Raw genomic sequence first — 16,658 nt, forward strand, 5'->3', positions numbered from 1 at the left:
GTGCAGGAAAAGCGACACAATAAAAATGCCTCCTGAATGAGCCATGTGGTCTTTGTTTACTTCCTCTTTCTTCTCCAGGAAGAAAAAGGAAGTTATGTGGGACAGGAGCGGGGGTGGAGAAGTGACAGTATGAAGTGATTTCATAAGCAGCTGCTGTCACTACTGGGTTGTTCTCTTCCACTAGAAGAAGACAGATGAGAGTAGGCTTATGATTGGGGTTTTTTGAGTACCAGATAAAGATAGAGACCTGCAGTATCACAGCCTTTTCTCCCCCACCCCAGGACACACTCAACATACGGAGAAAGGACGATGGAAAAAGAGAGGGGCCCTCATCCTAGATATTAATGCTTAGCAAGTTTTTAGGGATCATTACAGAAAGCCACAGCAAAGACCTGGTGCAGAAGACATGTCTTGTGTATTGCCAAAAGACAGCTAGAGAGCTGAATTCTCTATATAACAGATAGCTTTGCAAGTCGAACCCATATGTTGCTCAGTTTGAGCATTTGCTTTTGCTCTACATCATAATAAAATTCATTTTGGACATTATTTTATTATTAAAAATGCCATTACAGTTGTAAAAAATATCCAAATGGCTATTTTCTACAGAAAATAGTTGATGGGTCGGTGAGTGAAATACATTATAATTGCAAAAATTCTCATTTCTGGTTGACCATGGGACACATTTTCTCAGTAATGCACTAATGGCTACATCTTGTGCTTTGCAAAAAAAAGAAAGAGAAGAAAAAGAAAAGAAAAAGGGAGGATTAAATATGCCTTTTTAAAAGTTAAAATATCCATTTAAAAAAACCCAACATAATCTCAGGAATATTCTGAGATACATAAAACAGAAGAAAATAAACCAGGTCTTTAAGCCACAAAATGTACTATATCCTGCAATACTAGGTTCAATTAATTTAATAAAATAGAATATACATATAGACTCTGAACAATGTATTGCTTTTACCCAAGCAGAACCTATGCTTAAGTAAGCGTGATATAGCTTAACCACTCTTAAACCAGCTAGCTCTTTAAACGTTCTTTGGATTTTTCTTTTTTTAATCAGTGCCATTTTTAATAGAGAGGTTTAATTTATTACAAGAGGGAGAAAAGAAACATTTGGCACCAACAACAGAAATTAAACAAACTCAAGGGTCCACGTCTGTTTGATCAAAGGAAAAACTAGGGAGTGTCAACAAGTCTTTCTTTGGGGTTGGAGTTATTGACATACTGTCTGGAAGTGCTGAGTCTCCTGCATCCATCGAATCCTTGGAATCCCAAGATGGCGCACGTCTCCTCAAGCAGACGTCTGCCCTGGGAGGCGATGCAGTGCGCGATCCTCTCAGTAACAATCTCTGTTCATCAGGTGGGTCTATTGATATACATGGGGGGCTCAGTTTTTTCTTCGGCCGTGTTCCTTGCAAGCCTTCCATTTCACTTAAGACCTGACTTATGAAGCCAGAAGAACTAGATGTGGAATGATGCTGAGGGCTGTTTTCCATGGAACAAATTTCTATGGAATGTCTCCTTTGATCATCTAACCAAGAGGATGGTTTTTTAAGAAGCCCCTGCGTATCTACACTGTAGCATTTCTTCAGGTCCTTCAAGGTAACATTGCCACTGTTGCCTATGCTTCTCTTAGGGGTCTCAGGCTGAACCACTGAAGAGGCACTCATGGCTGAACAAGTTCCTGAAGTAAAAGAGCTGTTTATTTCTGATACTTCTTGGTCCATCGGGTCTACAGGTAGTTCTTGAAGGGAGTCTGTACAGGCACACAGATCTGGAACATGCTTGGAAATGTTATACTGATTGCGGGAATGTTGTTGAGTATGAACACTCGATCTCCCCCAGCTGGTGGACTCCTTTGCTTCTGAGGGCATCAGAGCGATAGACAGATCCTCGGTGGATGGAGCTGATAAATTTGGATCAGAGAGTTCACTCACCTCAGCATGGATGTTCTCTCTGCTTTCTGAGCTATGGGTGTCGGAGGAGTCATTCCGTATTGCCATCTTTATTGCCATGTCAAGGAAGTGGAGGGGAACATAAGAAAACAGTTAGTATAGGCAAGGTGCAAGTATTAAGAGGCACAACAAAGGTGATAATTGTACTTTGAATGCTATAGTACCTTGGTCATTTAACAGCAGAGGTATAAATTATGATTGGTCAACTAAGTTCCCTCTTCAATGCTCCCCCACTCTGCATTTTCATTCACAACACCACCACTATCACATGGTCTACTGTGCACATGAAGTCTAGGTTGTACATTTACCTCTCCAGTTATGCACTACTGCATTCCAATTACTCACAGGTGGAAACCGTAGTTTTTTATATATCTTCATGCAAAAACTAGGAAGTGCATTACAAAATTGAGGGAACAAATATAGGTGTCTATAGTTAGAAGATGGGCTCTAATCAAATATGGCCCATCATTACTAAGTAAAAGGAATTTATCATTTCAGTATTTCGTTCTCAACGCAGAATTTGTGTTAAAGAGGTATGAAAAAACAACACTTTTCCCATGGTATATTGGGATTTGGCATTTTGTGAGCTTATTCCTGGGTTGAAATCATGCTCAGGCAAAATTCCTTTCCCCTTACTCTTGCACGAATATGACTTACAGTTGTGATAGAGCTGACTTCAGATGGGTCTACAGGGGTTGTTTGGATCAGAGCCAATATCTCTATTCTGGAGAAAGCACTTTGAGGACAATTGATTTCAAATAGAAACTGATTACCAATTTTATCCTTGAAAGTCTTTTAGGCAACATTGACTTTCAATAAGATGTGCAGTCCAATGCTCACTATACTCTGCTTTCGTAAGCCATGCCTACTGTACCAGATCCTGCCTTGTACTTATTGCTTATTCATGTCATAAAATTAGTCCCATGAAAGCCCTTCCTTATAAGGCAGGCTGCTCCCCAGGCTCATTTTGTGACATGCAAAACTAGAAAGATGGTTTTCCTCCTCCCCCAAAAGCTACATTTTTATAAATTAAAGCTTTTACATATTTGTGGTTTTTTTACAGACCAAGAGATAAAGGTCAATGTTTGGCTCAGACATGCAGACAGGCCAGCACGAACATGTTGTTACAAAGTCATGAAACCAAATGTGCTGCATGTGCTACATTTGCTTGTTGCAGAGTCCCTTTTATGTCAACTGGATCTGCAGTTGTGGGGGGTTATCTACATTTATTATATCTTTATGAAAGTGGGGCTTTGCTGCAAAAACACAGAGAGGTTGTCAGCAGATATAATAGCAAATGTTTTGTTTCCTTTAATGTAAGTAATCAGTTGGTTGCAGATGTAGTCATGCTTAGAATAGACCCACTGAAATAAATGGGAGTTAAATTAATCATGACTAACTTAAGGCCCATTAATTTCAATGGGTCTGCTCTCGGTGTAACTATACCAGAAACCAACCCCATGTTTAAAATCATCAATTTGTGTCTAGAAGAGAATAGGAAACAGAGAGTTGTGTTTTAGGGCAAAAGACGCTGGCAGGTGGGTAAAGATGTTTGGAGTTGGGTTTTAAGTCATTGGTCTTCCTATGGTGTTTATAACTGAGTTTCTAACACAGGGCTTGGGAACCTCTGGCCCTCCAGAATTGTTGAAGTATTGTTGAACCATTATCAGAGTTGTTAAACCATTATCAGAGGCAGCAAGGCTATATTCACCAGTTGTTGGGGGACATGAGTGGGCAGGTGCTATTGCACCGTGTCCTGCTTGTGGGTCAACAGCTGGTTGGCCACTGTGTGAACAGAGTGCTGGTCTAGATGGACCCTTGGTCTAATCCAGCATGGCTCTTCTTATGTTCTTATGAACTAGAACTCCCCTCACCATTAGCCAGGCTGGCTGAGGCTGATGGGAATTAGAGTTCTACAACATTTGAAAGGCCTCAGGCTCTCCAGATCTGTTCTGATGGATCCTCATGGAAAAAAGATATAAGGTCTCAAGATGGATACACACACAGAGAGAGAGAGAGAAAGACTAACAACAGAGTATTTTAAAAATATATTTTTCGTGCTAAGCGTTTTGGCTTCTGCCCTCATCAGTAATATGTATTACATGTAATATAAATAACATATTGAAACATTGTCTCTTTTTTCCATTTGATTATTTTGGATGTTTTCCAGTTTTGTCTCACCTGTTTTATCCCTTTGTTCTAATGGGTGCCTAGATATTTCTCACAGATAAGAAGATTAATTTATCTCCCCACATGATGCATTAATTCAGGGATGTCCTCCCCACCCCAATTAGTGGTGGTTTGCCGTCAAGATTTGGCAGCAAGCCGCACCATAGCACCATGGAGTGCTACAAGGGTTAAATCTAATTTGCAAACAAGCTAAATTTGACAATTTTACTGCTCTATAAGGCTAAAACCTTAATTCCCCCCCCCCCACCGAATTGGTAGAATAGTAGGGCAAGCAACGGCTGATGCAGCCCATAGGGCATGTGTTATTCACCCTTGGCAAAAATAAATAAAATAAAAATAAATCTCAGGGTTCTTGAGAGCTGTGAGGGAAGAAAATTCTGTCAATATGTAGGCAATATCTATAGAAACTATGACGATTGCGGCGAGGAAAGCAATTGTGGGTACAGTTCTTTATTTTAATATGCAGAATATTTAAGAACACAAATTATTTATTTTTGTTATACTGTCAGGGATCTTTAGTTGTTGCTAGTAAAAATTTAATTTTAAATATTGATTGAATTGATTTCATTCCCAGAAAAACAACAACAATTTCTTGTGTTGATCCCCATTGGACATTTTAATAGCTGCATAATGGAGTGTTTTACACCTATGTTTTAGAGTCCCAGCCCACGAACCAAAGAATCAAAGTAGTATTCTTCTGAAGAAAGCACTCTTACAATGCACTGGCAGGGAGTATGTTCCTCAACAGAGAAAAGGACTTTATTGTTCCTTAAATGCATTCGGTGGGCTAATCTTCATCAGGGAATTAGTCACTAGCTGCCAGGCCTTCCAGAATCTATGGTTTTACATACAGCAGGGGACTTGGTCCATTCTACAGCATTGAGAAAGGGAAGGGAGGCTAAATTACAGGAGTGTCAGTGACTAAGGAATGTGTATGGGCCAGGGATATGGTGAACAAGGTTTAACTATACACAGAATAAGGAAAGGACATACATGAAGGAGAAGAAAAAGAGAAAGAAGAGAGAGAAATGAAATAAAATGCATACAATGTAAGGAATAATAAAGCACATCGACAGTTGCATGTACAAATATGCTGCTTGAACTACTTTGTGGCCAGCAATATGACAAGGTAAAAAAATGACTAGCCAAATTATTGGAAAACAGCAATACCAATGACAATTATTTTCAGCAAATCATAAAGGCCCATAGTTGGGTATATTCATAGTTAAAAATACACTGATGAGAATGACTAGTAATTTAAGAGCATTTGTGAATTAGAGCTTTTGGCATAAAATGCCCGTTTAACAGTTTATTATAATAGTGCATGGAAGGAGCCAACCAGAGATGCTGTGGTGGGTAACTGTGCTCCCTAAATGGGCCCCTGGCCATAGTGTTTTGCTGTTGATGTATGAGATTGCTGTAAGTGATAGAAAAGGGCCACCAACATGCCATGGCTTTGGGAAAAGGGGATATTTATCATGATTGGCAAGCTATTCATTGTTCTCATTATTTTTATCCTTTCCCACTCTCTTGGTTGGCAATAGCTTCCACGGCTGGAGGAGGATCAAGAAAGGCAGCCAGTCAACAACCTCGTTTGAACTAGTCAGAAATGGTATTGCTAACAAGCAACAGTATGGCACTCTCCAATTGGTAATAGAACAATGAAACGTGGCACTTCTCATAGTGTCATGGTCTCAGTACTTTCATTTAGCAAGTGAGGAGATGGAAAGAACTCACAGGCTAAGTAAATTAATACAAGAAACTCACACACTCATATTAAATGAAAAAGATATTCAAGGACATATACATTTTCAAAGGTTCAGTACAATGGCATCCTAGCAAGAAATAGATTGCATGAGGCAGACGTTTCTGTAACTTCACACGAGGACTTTAAGAACATTTTGAGACACATGCCAACCTCTAGATATTGAAGGTCTTATACCTCATGTGAAGCCAATAAAGCTGGCCATTGGCAAGGAGAGAGAGAAAAATCTGGTCTAGATGGAACAACTGGGCTGTATTTTTATTATGCACATTATGCCCTTCATAGTTTCAAGGGCATCATCCACTCAGTGCTGTGAAACAGGATATCTTCCTGTGAGAATTCACTTACTGCAGGACTTAAGGCCATGACAATGTCTCAAAAGCATCACAGACTAGGTCTAAGAATTAAAGACTCAGTTCAGTCCCCAAGCTAGGCTTTAATCAGGAATTTTGTCTACCTCATTACTTCCAGTGGTGGTACTTGGCACTGGACGAGTTGCCTGTCAGTGCCATAAAACAACATTTTCAAGAATAAAAAAGGTATAATTTAAAAATACAAAATTTAATACCAGCTCCTTTACAATTATCTTTTGTTCAGGGACTCTGGCATAAATAGTTGTTTAGGCTGTTTCCACTTGGAAGTTTTTTCAGGCTCCCAATTTGAGCATAACACAGAGTTAGAAGGATGAGGAAAGGATCTAGGGAAAAGGAGGTATGGTGTGGGTCCAGATTTTTTGCTCCAACACTTACATCTTTCCCTGTTTGGATTGTGGTACCTGTGCATAAGCTGAATTTTCCTTACCCACCTTGTATTAGCAGGGGGAGAGGGAGGGAATCAGAATGGACGTTCCATGGGTGCTGAACTGCCTCCTGGTTTTGAGTCCACACAAGACCCAAAAGAAAGCACATTCAGGTGTACACCAAAATGAAATGAGAGCTACTCTATTTGCAGCATCCACACATTTGAAACTCTACCCTTAAATGCCTTCTGAAAATGCTAACCTAAATCCTTGGATCTAATCATAGTCTGATTTTTAAAAAATGTTCACTCCTCAGCAACTCGTTTTAATGGTCAAGAATGAAAAGAAGGCAGATAATATGATCACTTATCCATGTGGTACTGATTGAAAAGGATTGGACTGGTATCCTTTTGATGTCAAGGAGCATATTCATGGGCTGGAACCATGAAATCAATTAGATTTCTTGTTAGTGTACACTAGGTTGGCAGGCTAGCTCAGCATTGGTCTAATATGCTTTAGGAATTTAGCCTGTCAGTTTAATACTCCAGATTAATGTAAAATGCTCACCTTAGAGCTTCACATTCACATGGAGGGGCTCAAAAAATTAGCTGCATTATTTTGTCATTGTGGAAGAGGAAGGTAATGGCCTGAATAAACTGGGTTATTAAGTAATCAGTTGCATGATATGCTATTTCGGGAAATGAAAAATGATCTTTTGCACTTTGTATTATATACTATCTATGAACCATTAAGAGGTTTTAAAAATACAGACAAAAAGTGTTGAATTCATTGATCAGCCTGCGGAATGGATAATCCCAGTGGAGTGAGATGCCCATGTCCTCTCTTTCCTCCTGCTGCCGCTCCTGCACCCTTCAAATCTGCTCCACAGGGTTGGGGGCGCTGCCAGAGATTTGGAGGGTACACGGGGGGGGGGGGGGCTATAGGGGAGAGGAGCGGATGTGAAAGTCCTGTTCTGCCAGCAGGATCTTTTCTGTGAGCCCAACAACAAAGGTGGATCCAACTCAAGGTCTTTAATGAGCAAATCTTGCTGTTTACATCAGCTGTATGGATTTGTTAGCGACTTAACACAAGCTGAAAAGCCCAGCCCATAAGATACAGTGGAGACTGGAAGGTGCTACCAAGCCCAGCTCACTCTTTAAACTGGAAACACCTTGACATGCTCACAGAATCCACTGTCAACATGTAGCTACCCACAAGTTTTTCCTTTTCCAAACTAATTCTTTGGCTACCTCCGATAATCCTCAAAGACCAGCTGCATAACATTTGAGAGGCATAAAATCTTACAAGGCCTAATGGCGTCAGCTCAGCTTACCTGCCTGCGAAGTAACCGCTCTGCAGAAGGAGAATGCACAGGTGGAGAGACTTTGGATTTGCTTTCCCAATCAAGATTGTATTGCGGCTTGAGGTGGTGGAAGAGATCTCTTGGAATTTGTAGGAGAGCATCAATGTTTGCAGGTTGAGATTGCACTGATGTTGTTGAGCCTGAGAATAAGAGGATGAGAAACTAGGAGTTTGAATATCACACATTTAATTTCCTAATTAAGTCTCCAATGAAATAATCTAAAATATTTAACTTCCTTGTCTACATACATCAACCTGTGTTGTTGTGGCTTATGGCTAAGACTTGGGCTTGGATCCAGAGATCCTGCTGTAAGATCAGAAGATGTGTGGGTGTGCATAGTGTGCTTCTCATCAATGCTCCCCATCTGCCTCTCCTATGTCTCCCCACAAACTAATTTCAGTGAGGATTGGCGGATGTTCCAGAGCAGCTTTTGGGGGCTGTATATTGGGAAGAAATTGACACCCATGTTGCAAGCAGAAATGCCTTCCATTCTTAGCTGATAAAACTCCCACTCATTGGATCTTGTCTTTGACAGGCAGATAAAATTCTTTCAATTATCCCTTTAAAATGTATTATTTAGTCAATGATTCTTTGACTTTATGATGGAACTGTGATATCATTGCCCTTTAGAAACATGATCTCTACCTTTCTCCTAACAAATTCCAATAATAAGAAAACCAGTAATTATGACTGCATGATTTATGTGCTTGAGACTAGAGCTCCATACAGAGTCCAAAATGGGGAAGTTTGAACACAGCCACTCATGGATCCATTTTGGGAAGAGATCTGGGTAGGGCCTATTAGGCCCAGATATGTCATATTGCTGTCCTAGCAATATGCCAGGGCTTGGAAGCTAAAAACTGGTCGTGGCCTTCAAGAGCACTCAGTGCTGCCCTACTCAGCTTGTAGAAAGGAGAAAGTTTCATTTGTGGCCCAAATGCAACATCACGATATAGGCCCTGGATCTGCATGGGAGAGCTGGGTTCCTTGGCTCCCAGCTTTCCTAAGTGTATGATGAGTGCACAGCACCACAGACCCTGCTGAGTTCTTCAGGTTGCAGGTGAAAGCCTCCCTGACACCTCCAGTAAGAAATGGGGTGTGGGAAGGAGAGGGGTAGGACATGGGGCTAGATTTCTTGCCCCATACCTGATCAACAGCAAGGGTGGTATGAAGGACTGGTGCCCTACTGCTACTTTTACATGAGGGAAAATCAATTCTGGGCCAGCTATTGAAGGAGTAATCCACCAATATGTTGTGCCTATTCTCTATCATGCCATGTTTTGTCCCCCAGGCTATCTTCTTTTTCCTAGTTCATGGATAATAACGTCTGTAATGAGCCTGAAACCTGTAAACCCTTTTCTAACAAAGCCTAATATATTTATGTATTTTTTTTGAAAGCAATTCATTTAATCTGGACTGTCTCCCACAGAAGGAATCTGATTTGTCCTGGAATATTTCCCAGAATATCAGTTCTATTATGCAGGATTGTTCAACCAAATACCTCCTACAAAGGCCATGTTTATTGACAACACCACATTCTTTTCCAACTTGAAATACGGTTTTCCTGTTATTACTTACTGGTCATGTATGGCCTTTACAAACATTACAGTACTTTAAAGAATTGTGTACAATAAAGAGAGGCTACTTTGCTCTGCTCTGAAAACAGCTATTTCTCAGGTGCTAAGCTACGACAAAGTACAAGACAAAATTATGTGGTATTTCAAAACAAAAAACAAAAACAAAAGGAGAAGAGTATCCAACACAGGTCAAAAAAAGGAGATACAGGTTCCCAGGATGCAAAATGTTTATTTTCACAAAGCCCAATGTGTTTTGGTCTGTGCTTTATTCAAAGGCCTTCCTCAGGGGGCTGTAAAATTAATAATACAATAAAACACATTAAAATAACACATAATACAATATGTTTAGGTTAAGCACATTGCCACAAGACCAATCAACATAGATGATTACAGAAGACAAAATTCTGCAGACTCTATCTTCTAACAAGTAAAGATTTTTATTTTTTATCACAGTTTTATATGCTTTTAAGTAATATTATAGATGTATAGGCCCTAGTGGCACCTGGTTCTGTTAAAAAGTTGTTAATAATAATAATAATAATAATAATAATAATAATAATAATAATAATAATAATAATAATTTATTTATTTTAATAAATTTGTAATACTCACATATGGGCATAGGCCCTTGTGGCAATGAATAAAGTACAGGCCGAAATGCGTTGGGCTTTGTGAAAATAAATATTTTGCATCCTGAGAACCCGTTTCTCCTTTTTTCTGACCCGTATCTCAAAACAGAAAATGAAAAATAGTTATGATGGTTCACAAATCCAAATGTCTGCGTCTGTGCTCCCTGAGGGACAAAATGGACATTACTTTAAATCTGTGTCTAGAAGCAATGTCTCTCCCCACCCCCATTTTTACTCTAGAGTAGGTTCAGGGTACAAGCCTGGATCCTTATCCAACCCCAGCCGCCTCCTCACTAGGTTCCTGATTCAGATTAGACCCCCTGTTCCTATTATTGGTAAAAGTGACACAGATTTAAAGTAATGTCTGTCTTGGCCCTAACACACATCCAGAACACCATGAGGAAAGCAGTAGAGGAAGGGATTTGTTGCAGAGAAGCAGCAGGCAGAGAAAGACTTCACCGTTACCCTGTTTTCTGTCCACTTCACATCACCCTCTCCTTGATATATATTTTTTTAAATCCATTGGGCTGAGTTTTACAACTTCTGTTCAGCCCTCAGTGGCACACAGATAGCCTCTAAAGGCCATTAATTGCCCAATCTCTCATCCAAAGTAGTTTTCGCCACAAAACTAGAGCTCCTCCTCCCCCAAATAAATAAATAAATGAGATAAATACCGTAAGTTTTCCATAGGTTCCTACATATATAAAAATAAAATGTCAAAACAAAAACACCTAGCAACTCCAGATTCAAGGCCTATGTTGCATGTTGCATGCAACAGAATGTTGCATGCACATGTTGCATGTACAGAATTTTCTGAGGTAAACTCTTTGTACCTGATTGGGTTTTTTGATAGGATGAATTCTTTTCTCCAGAGGAGTCTCCATAAGTGCCATTATCTGGAGCCTGAAACATATAGCTGTCATTTGGCAAAGAATGGGTGCGGCCTACAGAAGCCTTCCTTACACTCAGCAGATCCTTGCTTGGTGAAAGAGGCAAGGGGTCATTTCTGGAGGGGAAATCAGTCTGAAAAAGAAAAGAGAGGACCTCACAGAACTGGAAAATATGCTGCCTGCTGGAACTTGTCGTGACAACCACTGCAACAGACATGGGATACGGATACAGTGAGCATGCATGTTACTAGAATGTACAAATTCTACTGAAACCAAATGAAATTTGCACAGATGGATTGACCAGGAAGTAACAGTCCTAATTTTAAACTGTTAATAAATCACCACACACAAAATGAACCACATTTAAAAAGAACAAAACATACAATACAGAGAAACAAACAACACTGCAATTATAAACCATGACTATTTCAGGATTAATTGAGCAAGCATCATGCCTCAAGGCCTGGTAACAGTTGCATGCTTTGCAAAACTTTGGTCATTTAAAATGAGGAAGAACACCCCCCAACCAAACAAGTCAGACGTTTTCAGGGGTATGTACATAATCTTAGTTAATATTCTTAACAAGGTGGTATTTAATCGAAGACGTATCCTATTTTGACCTTCATTGACTTTGTGTTGCTAAAAAATAAAAATAGGCCGCATGGAAAAGCAAAATTACAAAGGGACTTTGATGGCGTATTTTCAACAACAAAAAAATACTTCTTGTTTTTAAATAAAAGGTTATGTTCTAAATGGTAAAAATGAACTTTGTGACAATATTGTTCAATGAAAAGAATCTCCGACTCCATTGTTTTCATAGTAGCTGAAAAATTGCATTGCTGTACAAATCTCCTAAAGATTTTCTAATATACATCTCAAACGGTAAAACAAAATATAATTAGTTTGCATGGTAAAACATGATAAAACTAAAGAGAATCTATTTTAAATAGAAAAAAGGAAGAGATATTACTGTTGCAGGTTTAGCCAATCATATATTACTCCCCTGCCATGTGGATTGAATTTCATTATTTTTTAATTTGATGGTTTAAATTTGAGATTCATCTGTATCTAATAATTCAGACGTACGCAGTCAATACTATTGCACACCAATGCCAAGGGTTTCCCCCCCATTGAATCTTGATACAGGGAATATCCTAATACAACTGAAGTCAATTGATTCATTGATTTTTTTCTCTCTGGTGCAAAGATATGTTTTGTTTCGCTGTAGAAATTAGCTAGTCCACACTCAGATGTCTTCAATAAATGTATTTGAAATTTGGGAGATTCTTTTGACAAGATGAGACTGACATCCATTATCATGCTTAGGGTATGTCTGTACCAGCATCGCCTCTGGCAGCTGTTAATATTTCCCACTTCAGTGCTTTGTATGTTTACTTTTACACACACACTTCCTCCTCTTACAGTATTTTTGTGTTGGATCCAGACTTAGTCATACTTAGATTAGTCACTATTCGTGCTGAGTTGTGACAAAAGAAAAACAAACATGAAAATGGAAGAGGACAGAGACCTATCAGATGTCTCTGTAGTACTGTGAAATAACTGGGGGTTGTACAGGGCGATAAAAGAGTGAAAGTGAGGTGCTTAGGTGGAAATTAGTGAATTGGTCAACATGTGCGCGTTAATAATAAAAATATTAAATATCCTTGATAAAGTTGGAGGAAGAAGGGCATGATAATGGTTGGAATGAAGGGCATTGCAAAATGTTTGCCCTAACAACGGTTCATAGGTTTGGATTCAGAAATGTAGTTCTGCATGCAGAAGGCTACTAGATTTAGAGGGTGCACACATGGGGGAGGGGGCTGCAGGGTGCAAGTGAGGACACGGGAAGTCTCGTTCTGCAAGCAGTAGCCTTCCATGTGCAGAAGAACGTTTCTGGATCCAACATGTAGCATTTAAGGACACCAATGTAAGTTTAATTAGTACCTGTTTTATGAGGCACTATTAATAGTGAAAAACAAATTGGGGAAAGGCATGAGATTAGGTGTAGACTGCACAAGCCACTCATAATATTTGCTAATACAATTCAAGTTGTTGATGCAGATATAACCATATCTTCCTAATTCATACCCACAGTTTCCTAACCCATTTTATTTTCCAGCTGTGATATATTTGAAACAAGTGCTGAAAGAAAACTGTATAATTTACGTTTTGATGAATTTCTCAATATACTGAAAAAAACACCTTAAGTCTTGAGATGTCACCAAAAAAATAGCGTTTCAATGGCAACATTAACAAATGTGGGCTTTCTCAATTGTATTAAAACCTGGATGTTGTTATTTGTTTTTATCTTATTATGAAAATTGTTAAATATTCAATATACGCTTTGTATTCAAGGAACATTGTTTTTCAAATTTATTTACGCTCCTCTGTATTTGAAAGCAAAAGAGCAGGCATCTTTTGACAGAAATGAGCTGTCTTGATATTTTTACCCAACAAGCTGGCTGACGTATGACTTCATGAAAGTAACCTGTAGGTATTTAGGATCTGTCAGATCAATAAACCTACTTTTATCTTGACAGAGGTCAAAATGCTCTCCTGACTACGCAATATTTTATTTTCAAAGAAAATGACCCATTCCAAAAATATTCACTTTAAAATTCTGAGCCTTTTTTTTTTTTTTGGATATGATGCCATGAAGCATGATGGGAAATACTGTCACGGTTTAAAGGAGATGTGTCCCAAATAAGTAATAGCTATGATGGCAATCTACTAGAATGGCAGAAAATTCATTGACACAACACACAGCTAAGGGTAGGTATGTGAACAAGAGAAAACAAGGATGGAACCACTAATGTTGGAAAGAAGTTATGTCTGTTGTACAGCAGAAATAAAGCACTTCATCGCTACACATCAGCTATAAATGTCTAATGTTTCAGGAGAAGATGGTTAAAGCAGGGCTCAAAATACTGATTACATGCTTCATAAATAAAAAGAAAATAGCTATTCTTTATTCTAAAATATCTGATCAAAATGGTCATGAGAATGTCTACAACACAAGGAGCATTAACAAAGATCCAAGTTCAAAAATTGTAACTGGGATTCGCAGCCAAACCATCTGTTCTTAGAATGTTTTCAGTTCAAAGGAACAGAACTTAAATGGGATTTTTATGCATGGCATTTCCCACTTGTCCATAAACAATGCAGTCTCTATGATGCTGCTTGATAGACTAAATAAACTTTTCATAGCAATTAATATGTGGAGTAAATAGAAAAAACCTCAGAGATAATATTGAGGGTAAGCTCAAATAGAATGGTATTAATAGTGTTTATTAATCAAATAAAAGGTTAGAAGCTTGTTAGAATTGTTGCTTATCTATGGAAATGCCATTGCTGTTTACCCAATTGATAACAGTATTTAGAACCCTGTAAACATCAGAATATACAGTGACCAGTGTATGTACATTGCTCTCCGGGGCATTAAGTAAGAGTGTGTTATTATCATCAGGAAAAGAGTCATCCGTCAGAGCTAAGGACCAGGAATTTTCAGAGAGAATATCTGACGTCAGAGACAGAGCCTCCATCTCAGCTAGAGGGATCTAAACAAGGGAGAGATGATCAAACATAAGAAACCAGGACACATGTAAATGTCTTTGAGAAAAAAAGAACGAAAGAAAGCTATTATCATCATCATTATCATCTAAATACTAAGGTACTTCCCCTTCTAATAAGAGCATTTGTGTCATGCACATTAGTATGTGGATAAAGCCATAAGGAAATGGAGCTAAAGCTCTCTATTTTAAAACAACAACAACAGCATATTCTAAACAGGCTTACAAATAATGCAAGATGGAAATCACCAACTGCACATTAAAGATGCACTGATTAATATAATCGTTTGAAGGACCAACTTAGCAGCTCCAGAATTATTTTTTAAAACCTAGTCTAATTACATTTAAATGTTACATGCTTTCATAAATTCAATAATTATCTATCTCCCACTCCCAATTGCCATGGCAATATTTTGTTTGTGTTTGGTCAGTGGTTCAGCTGCTGTATTCTAATTTATTTATTATTTGCAAGCTGGAGTCCAAAGAACTACTTCAGTTAGAGGGCATGAACACCCCCACCCCAAACACACACACTTCGAACAGCATAATCCCATGCCTCATCACAATCTGGTTCTGAAAATTTCAAGTGGCAGAGGGAGATGCAGTTCAAGACACACACAACCAAAACCTTGGGCATGTAGAATTATTTTGCACAGCTCTTTGGATTGTAGCCCCTATATTTAAATGCTAGGTTCAATGCACTCTTCCTTCTCAATTTAAAATGCTTAACTTGCACTGTAAATCTACATTGCCATGATGAGATCATCTCGGGGGAATTTTCACATGCCTTATAAGTGGGGTCTTCAATGTGGTGTCCATGGGCACCAATGTGCCTATGGTCATTTCTCATGACACCTTACAGGCTCCCTTACCCTCCTGATTTCTACTTTATTTCTTAAGATTTTTTAAATTAACTATTTTTTTAAACTGGGAGGCTGGCACTCTGCAAAGTGAAGTACTGTCCTTCGGACCATGTTTATTTGGGTTGAAAAGAGTGGCTTTGTGTTCTGGAGTTCAGACCCCCACCTCTGCCTTGTACATAGGTTCTTGGACAAGTTACTTTTCTTTTAGCTTCACCAGTTTGCCTCATGGGAAATGAGTGTTTTGAGACTTGCGATGCCAACTGTGGCAGCCATTTTATGAATGGGCAAGCTTGCTCCCCTAGAGCAGCCATTTTGTGAGAATACTCACAACACTCTCTCAAAATTCCAAATGTGCCCGCCAACCCAAAAAGGTTGAGGATCCCTGCCCTGTAGTTTAGAAGTCTGATGGAATAGCTAGACTAAATTAGGAATTATTGGTTTCAAGGCTCGTTTCACTTTATTTGCAACAGCTACGTGAACTACCCAACACTAGTGACTATGTACTGAACACTTTTAGAATGTAATAATGTTTTGACATCCCCTTTTTATCTGAGAATCTGCAATTTTAAATAAATAAGCAAGCTGAGCTGTAATATTTCAAGCATAGAAGTGTTACAGCCCACGACAGAAAGCACAATGCAGAACACTGTGTCAAATTACCAACAGCACTAATCTTTACTCCCTTGTAAGCATTGGACTCGATGGCCTTATAGGCGCCTTCCAACTCTAGGGTTGGACTCGATGGCCTAATAGGCCCCTTCCAACTCTACTATTCTATGATTCTAGACAGAATATAGATTAGTTACCCCTTTAATCTTATAGACAGGGTGTGATTAAAGAGGGGGTAACTTCCAGACATTCAGTGCATCTTTAACAGGTAGTGGTTCTAGACTGCGCTAGAAATAAAGTGGCTCTTCAATCCCGATGAATCCAACGTAAATGGGTTCACCCTTCTTGTACATGGCTTCAGAAGATTTGAGGATATGAAAACTCAAGGATATTAAGTCCAATTTTTCTACTATACTGAATAGATTTAGGGTCCAGCTGTTATTAACATTTTTTTTTAAAAAATGGAACCTATCATGAGCAATCAACATTTTCTCCAAATAAATCAC

General features: G+C 38.9%; 1 protein-coding gene across 1 annotated transcript in view; it reads right to left on the reverse strand.

Annotated features, from left to right (window-relative positions):
* Positions 1 to 710: 710 nt before the first annotated feature.
* The window catches only part of CACNA1G (calcium voltage-gated channel subunit alpha1 G), a 392,734-nt gene continuing 376,786 nt past the window's right edge, over positions 711 to 16,658 (reverse strand). Inside the window, exons 35-38 of the mRNA XM_063120222.1 lie at positions 14,534 to 14,668; positions 11,055 to 11,244; positions 7,986 to 8,155; positions 711 to 2,006 (exon numbers count right to left, since the gene is read on the reverse strand). Of these exons, the coding sequence (XP_062976292.1) occupies positions 1,146 to 2,006; positions 7,986 to 8,155; positions 11,055 to 11,244; positions 14,534 to 14,668 (1,356 nt within the window). The 3' untranslated portion in view covers positions 711 to 1,145. The remainder of the gene's footprint in view (positions 2,007 to 7,985; positions 8,156 to 11,054; positions 11,245 to 14,533; positions 14,669 to 16,658) is intronic.

The sequence above is a fragment of the Elgaria multicarinata genome, chromosome 3, assembly GCF_023053635.1.
Source record: "Elgaria multicarinata webbii isolate HBS135686 ecotype San Diego chromosome 3, rElgMul1.1.pri, whole genome shotgun sequence".
Taxonomy (NCBI): domain Eukaryota; kingdom Metazoa; phylum Chordata; class Lepidosauria; order Squamata; family Anguidae; genus Elgaria; species Elgaria multicarinata.